The 5623-nt window shown below is 41.3% G+C and overlaps 1 protein-coding gene across 2 annotated transcripts; it reads right to left on the reverse strand.

Annotated features, from left to right (window-relative positions):
* Nucleotides 1–400: 400 nt before the first annotated feature.
* On the reverse strand, nt 401–4223 carry LOC140501367 (protein DDI1 homolog 2-like). Of its 2 annotated transcripts, XM_072604920.1 has the most exons (2): nt 2548–4223; nt 401–2271 (listed from the first exon to the last, which is right to left on the reverse strand). In XM_072604920.1, the coding sequence occupies exons 1-2, from the start codon at nt 3615–3617 to the stop codon at nt 2184–2186; spliced, it is 1158 nt and encodes a 385-aa protein (XP_072461021.1). In that variant the 5' UTR covers nt 3618–4223; the 3' UTR covers nt 401–2183. The 2 variants fall into 2 exon arrangements, with proteins under 2 accessions (XP_072461021.1, XP_072461022.1); XM_072604921.1 differs by having other exon boundaries at nt 2178–4221.
* Nucleotides 4224–5623: the final 1400 nt, after the last annotated feature.

Genomic DNA, 5623 nt, shown 5'->3' on the forward strand with positions numbered 1-5623 from the left:
CCATCTTTGGGAAAATATAGTACAAGATCAAACCCATATAGTTATCATTTTTGTCCCTTTCCTCTTTTTAATATTCAGTATAACAAAAAGGAAAACATCCAATCCATTTTATATTAGACTTCTAGTATGAATGCATGCTATGTTTTATTAGATACTGGTCCAAGAATATAGTAGGCATTCAATGTGCACAAAATTAGTTTACCAATAATTATAATTTCAATATAATTTTCTCCATCTTCATGGGAAACTATCATTCCTGAGTACATCATCTTAAGGGGGGAAAGCTCTCTTTCTGCATGCAAGGCCAAGTCTGTCCCTCCGACCCCTCCCCCCTCTTTCTTTCAATCAGATTCAAGGCAAATTCACCAGAAGAGATCACAGATTACTTTGGCTAAAATTCTTTTTGAAAGGTTTTAAAAATTCTATTTCAACATTTTATTTGCAAGTTTCTCTCTATATATAGATTTTACACATATATTCACATATGGTCATATGCTTTTATACACATACTTCACATATATTTGTCAAAGGAATGAGGACAAATCAGGTTTATCTTTTCCACTGTTATTTCAGAACTATGATATTCTTTTCTAACAAAAAAAGGGGGAAAAAAGTTTATATTTCCACAAACTCAGTGAAAAGCCCCAGAAGCACACCAAAGAGTAAGACTCCAGTCACTGTTTGTAGCAAGAAAAACAATGAAAGAACAGAGCTTCTCTAGTTTGTGAAGGAAGATATAGCTTCAGGATACAGGATTTCCTGATTTTAGGCACTTCTGTAAATAGGTTTTGACAATCTTGATTGAGGATTATTATTAAATCCAATGCGAAGACCTCAGTTTGCTCAGAAGTGTTAGTTGTGATATCCTCTTCAATGGATCCAAGTTGGGATGAAAATACTGCACCTAAGTTGCAGTGTAGTAGCTAATTCAATATTTCAGCAAAGTTTAGCCAGACAGAATAGCTCTCAATTCTGGACATCTTCTAAAGCAGCTGTCAGGCTCATAAGCGAAACTTCAGTGTTAACAGTTTCACTCCAGGACTATGATATTGCTCTTAAACTCCCCATGTCATTAGTCTAGGTGTCACTTAATAAACAGTCTTCTGAATTCTGATCAACTCAAATGCCCTATGATGCTGACTTTAGGTCTACTTCTCAGAAAGCTCCTCATTGAAAATGTGGTCTTCAGTTAGTTCCTAATGAAGGATGAATTCTTCACATATAAGACTTCTTTAACTTTTCATAACTGAAGAATGGAAATGCATGAAGTTCCTCCAAAGTAGTTGTTATAAATAAACAAGGTATCTTTGCAGATAATAGATGCACAGAGAGTTGTAGTGTACATAGAACTGTCAATCACTAAATATTTACTGAGGAGCTTAAATATAGCAGTTTACCTATGCCATACATTTCAACATTACTATCTGGAGAGTGGTAAATAGGCAGTAAAAATAGAATTACTCACATTTACAGGTTGGGTATTATGCTTTCATGCTCAACCTCCATCAAAAGACTATTTACATTGAGGTCAACAACGTGTAATTTTTTTTTAATATTGGCATTCTGATTGCCACACTATTCACCTACATCTATTTCCATAGGTATTCCTGTAAGTGAGTTCTCATAAGATGCTGAGAGTGGAATATTTTCCCCCTGGACATAGAAGGGCTCCCACCTGCAGTTCATTCCCTTTATCTGCAATGTATTTTTTGTTTTACTGTTGTATTTTTTTTTGTTGGACCACAGAAAGGCTCTGCCATATTCCAGCAGAAAGTTCCAAGTTCATTGTTACTATTTCACTGTGGCTCACCTGGCTCATTCTATTATTTGATCTTGGATTGCACATTTATTCATGCTGGTGGAGGCCAGCTGCTTAATTCAAATTCTGATATTCTGAACAGAATACCTTTTCACCTAGAAATATTTGTAAATTGTACAGCTGGAAAGGAGCAACAAATTAACTTTCTGTTTTTTAACGAGATAAACTTTGATGCCATGGGTATTTTCTTTAGCAGTAAATATTTTAGATTATATGCAACTTTCTTTTTCTTTCCTCCCAATGAATTATACAAGATGAGAGCATAAAACTTGGACAGGTTGCTGTCTGGTCTGACAGGGCACTCTGGCAGAAGTGTGAGCATAAAGATCCAGGAAAGGAAGGGCATATTTTCTCTTTTCACATATTATCTGAATTTAGCTGAAGCTCGAAAAATCTTCGCGGCATTAGCTTTAACAATTTCTTTTAGGCTGACTTGTATGAGCAGGCAAAAGCTGGAACAGAGAGACAAGGTGATAAAGATGAGCAGTTTTACTGATCTCAGAACAGTCTGAAAGAATGGGCTAAATTGCTAGAACCATCTAAAGTTAGTAATGACAACACTGCCTGTGAGGTCATTTCTTTATCATACTTCTCTGTTCTAAGACCACTCCGAATGCAACACACATATACTATATGCATGGGGGCTTCTGACACTCTAAATCTTCTAAACCTTTCTGTAGAGCTTCTGCTCCAATCGAAGGTCATCTTGCCCTGGATCGCATACCAACCTTGCACATTCGGGAAGTTCCCTCTCTGGAAGAAAGGTTGTATGTGTGCCTGTTGTACCAATTACTAGTACGTTCTTCTTGAGGTCAATGTTACATTGATGTCGCTTGAGCATATCCAGTCCCAGAAGCATATCCATGGGTTGCTCCTCTATTATAGAAAAAGAACACGCCAAAAAATCTCCTTCAATCTGAACCTGAGCTAGGTGCACCCTACCAATAATCTTCTGGGTTCCCACACCTTTAGCGATCCCTGCCCACCTCTGGTCCACAAGTCTCAATATATTACACCGCACTGCGCAAGCCTGGCTCATAATGGTCATCTGGGCACCTGTATCCACAAAGGCTTTCACAGGATGTCCATTCACTTTGCAGTTTATATATAACATCACTACTTGACCAAAGCTCTCAGGAGCCTCTTCCATTGCTATGGACATGTTTTCCTCAATGTTCTGCTGCCTGATGGCTTCTTCTATTTTGGCCTGTGCTTCAAGATTAAAGGGGTCGGCTACAAAGAGGTGAAACCTCTCTTCATCTCTTAGAGCTTGGTCTTCTTGTTGTTCTATCAAAACCCTGGTGAATTCCTCGAGATCCCCGCTGAGCAGGGCTTTTGCCAGAGATGGGTTGCGCTCCTTGAGCAGACACAATTCCTGGGGATTGGAAAGTAGCATGTCTCTGAGTACCGCGGGATTGTCTGTGACCTGTGGGGCGGAAGCCATTCCTGGGAAGCTCTGTGATGGCTGTGCAGGTGGCTGGCACTGAGAGGCTGACAGGCCTGGCACGGCTATGCTGCTGAAGTCTATCCCTGTGAAATCCCCGGGAGAGCCTGGCTCTTCATGCCGCGCCTGCCTTAAAACCACTACATCACCGTCTCTCAGGCCATAGGACGCCAGAGATCTGTGGTTGTCTTCGAGACGGTTCTCTGCAAACACAATCTGCGCCTCCTCCGCGGGGATGCCAGACTCTGCTTCACAGAGCACCCGGAAGGTGTAGAGCTCGAAGTCCCGGTCCACCTGGATGGAGAAGGTCACCTCGGTGGAGTCCCTCCGCACGCAGAACACAGTGAGCTGCATAGCCGGGCCTCCCTAGCCCGGCCTCAAGGGGAGGCCGGGTCCTGGGGCTCCTCGGGGCCTCGCGGCCCCAGCACGGACCCCTTCCCTTGGGCCGTTGAGCATTCAAAGAGCAACTGTCATTGCCAAGGTGGGTCCGACTCCCCACCTGGGAGGCCCAGCGCTTTCCACCCCTCAGCAGGCCCACATACCTGCCTGGGACGATTGCAGCGGCCCTAAAGAAAAGAGAGGAGTCAAGTAGCTTCACTCAGACTTCCCAGCCTGCCTTGCGTCAGCAACCAGATCTTGGTGGGAGAAGGAGGACAAGAGTGGCTATCAAGTTTTAATTATTTTCCTTCTCATACCTTGGGTTTGGTCCCAGACAAGTTCGTCCATCCTTAGTGAGAGAAAGAGAGCACTTTCAGGGTGACCCTTCTCACACCCTCTGTGTAACAGGAGTGGAGACCGAGGCCTGGAGGGGTCACCCGTGCTTATCACTGTCCAGATCCTGCCTTACTCGCGTAGCCACCCTTGTACTCATTGTCTTTCGCGCAGCTCTGGGTACGTCTGTAGGCCCTCAGTCATTTACCCCATTGTCTCACATTAAAATGGAAGGCTCTTGAGGGCAGGTACTGTACTGGTTTATAATTTGTTTGGATTGTTACATTTTGCACTGTGACTGTCACATATTTTAAGAACTTAACTGTGAATGATTCATTGTAACTTTGTTCACAACCCCACAGCAACTAAATATCTCAGGCTAGCTTTGAAAGCAGGTTATAGGAAGGTAGCTCTAGAGCTGGAAGGGAACCCAGAGGTCAGCTAACCCAGATCCTTGATTTTATAGAGGAGGAATCTGAACTTCACTGAGAGTAATTGATTTACGAATCAAAATCTCAGTGGTGGAATTTGAATCCCTTTTCCCAGATTCTAAGATCAGCCCCTTTTCTCCTTTTCCACAGTCCACCTTTATCCACTATCATAGACTGCCCTTTAGTGTATATAATCTAATTCCTGCATTTTAATGTTTGTTAAATTGAAATCTCAGTCTTTACAGTTGTAATTTTTTGAAGAACAGTTGTAATTTTTTGAAGAACTGCGAATGATAACTCTTTTTGGATTAGGCTCGATGACACAGATTTGTCCAGGGGGGTCTGGGAAAAACATCTATGCATTGCAATATTACAGAGAACATTTAAATTACTAAGGGACAATATTAAAGTCTGTCACAGCTTTGTGGCAGCTGTTGTAGATGTTATGCAGTCTTGGGTTTTAAGATTTCAAATGAGAGTTTAAGGGCAGTTGTCAAGGTAATTTCTCTGCAAAGTATTTATGTGGGCAATTTCATTACTCCAACCACTAAACCTAAGATTTCTTTCTTACACTGAGTATAATTTCTTTCAAATTTAGTCAGACTGTGTGACACAAACAGAGTGGCACTTCCCTGGCATCTGGAAATCTATGTGAGATCAAAGACTTAGCTCAAGCAGAAGGAGGATCACAAATCAAGATTAAAGGTAAAAGGGGGTCAAATGCTCTAACACCTGTGCACATACTAATGTTAGCCTTGAAGCTCAGAGTCTCTTTGGCCTTCACCAGACCACTTAGTAGTATAGCATATCTTTGTTATTTGTCTCATCAGTCCCACTTTCTACTTGCTAACCATTATCAACTATTTCTGGCAAAAACTTTAGCATGTTTGTGTGTTGTGCACTTCTGGAAGATTCATTGCTTTTAAGAAAAAACAATTTTGGGAAAAAAAGTGTTGAATAGTTTTTTCAACAATATTTTTAATCACCATAGAAACATTTTTACGGTGTAAACAGGACTGTAAGCTGAGTGTTAATATGTGTTTTTTTATTCAAAAATTAAGTGCCTTTTGAGGTTTTTCATGATGGTCATTTCCTACGACTGCCCTACCAAATATAAAAGTGAGTAAGTGTGCCCAAGCAGCACACATTGAACTTTCCTTTCTGATAAAGAGAAATAGTTAAGGATGCTGGACCAACAAAACAACCAAGGGTGACAAG

The sequence above is a fragment of the Notamacropus eugenii genome, chromosome 4, assembly GCF_028372415.1.
Source record: "Notamacropus eugenii isolate mMacEug1 chromosome 4, mMacEug1.pri_v2, whole genome shotgun sequence".
Taxonomy (NCBI): Eukaryota; Metazoa; Chordata; class Mammalia; order Diprotodontia; family Macropodidae; genus Notamacropus; species Notamacropus eugenii.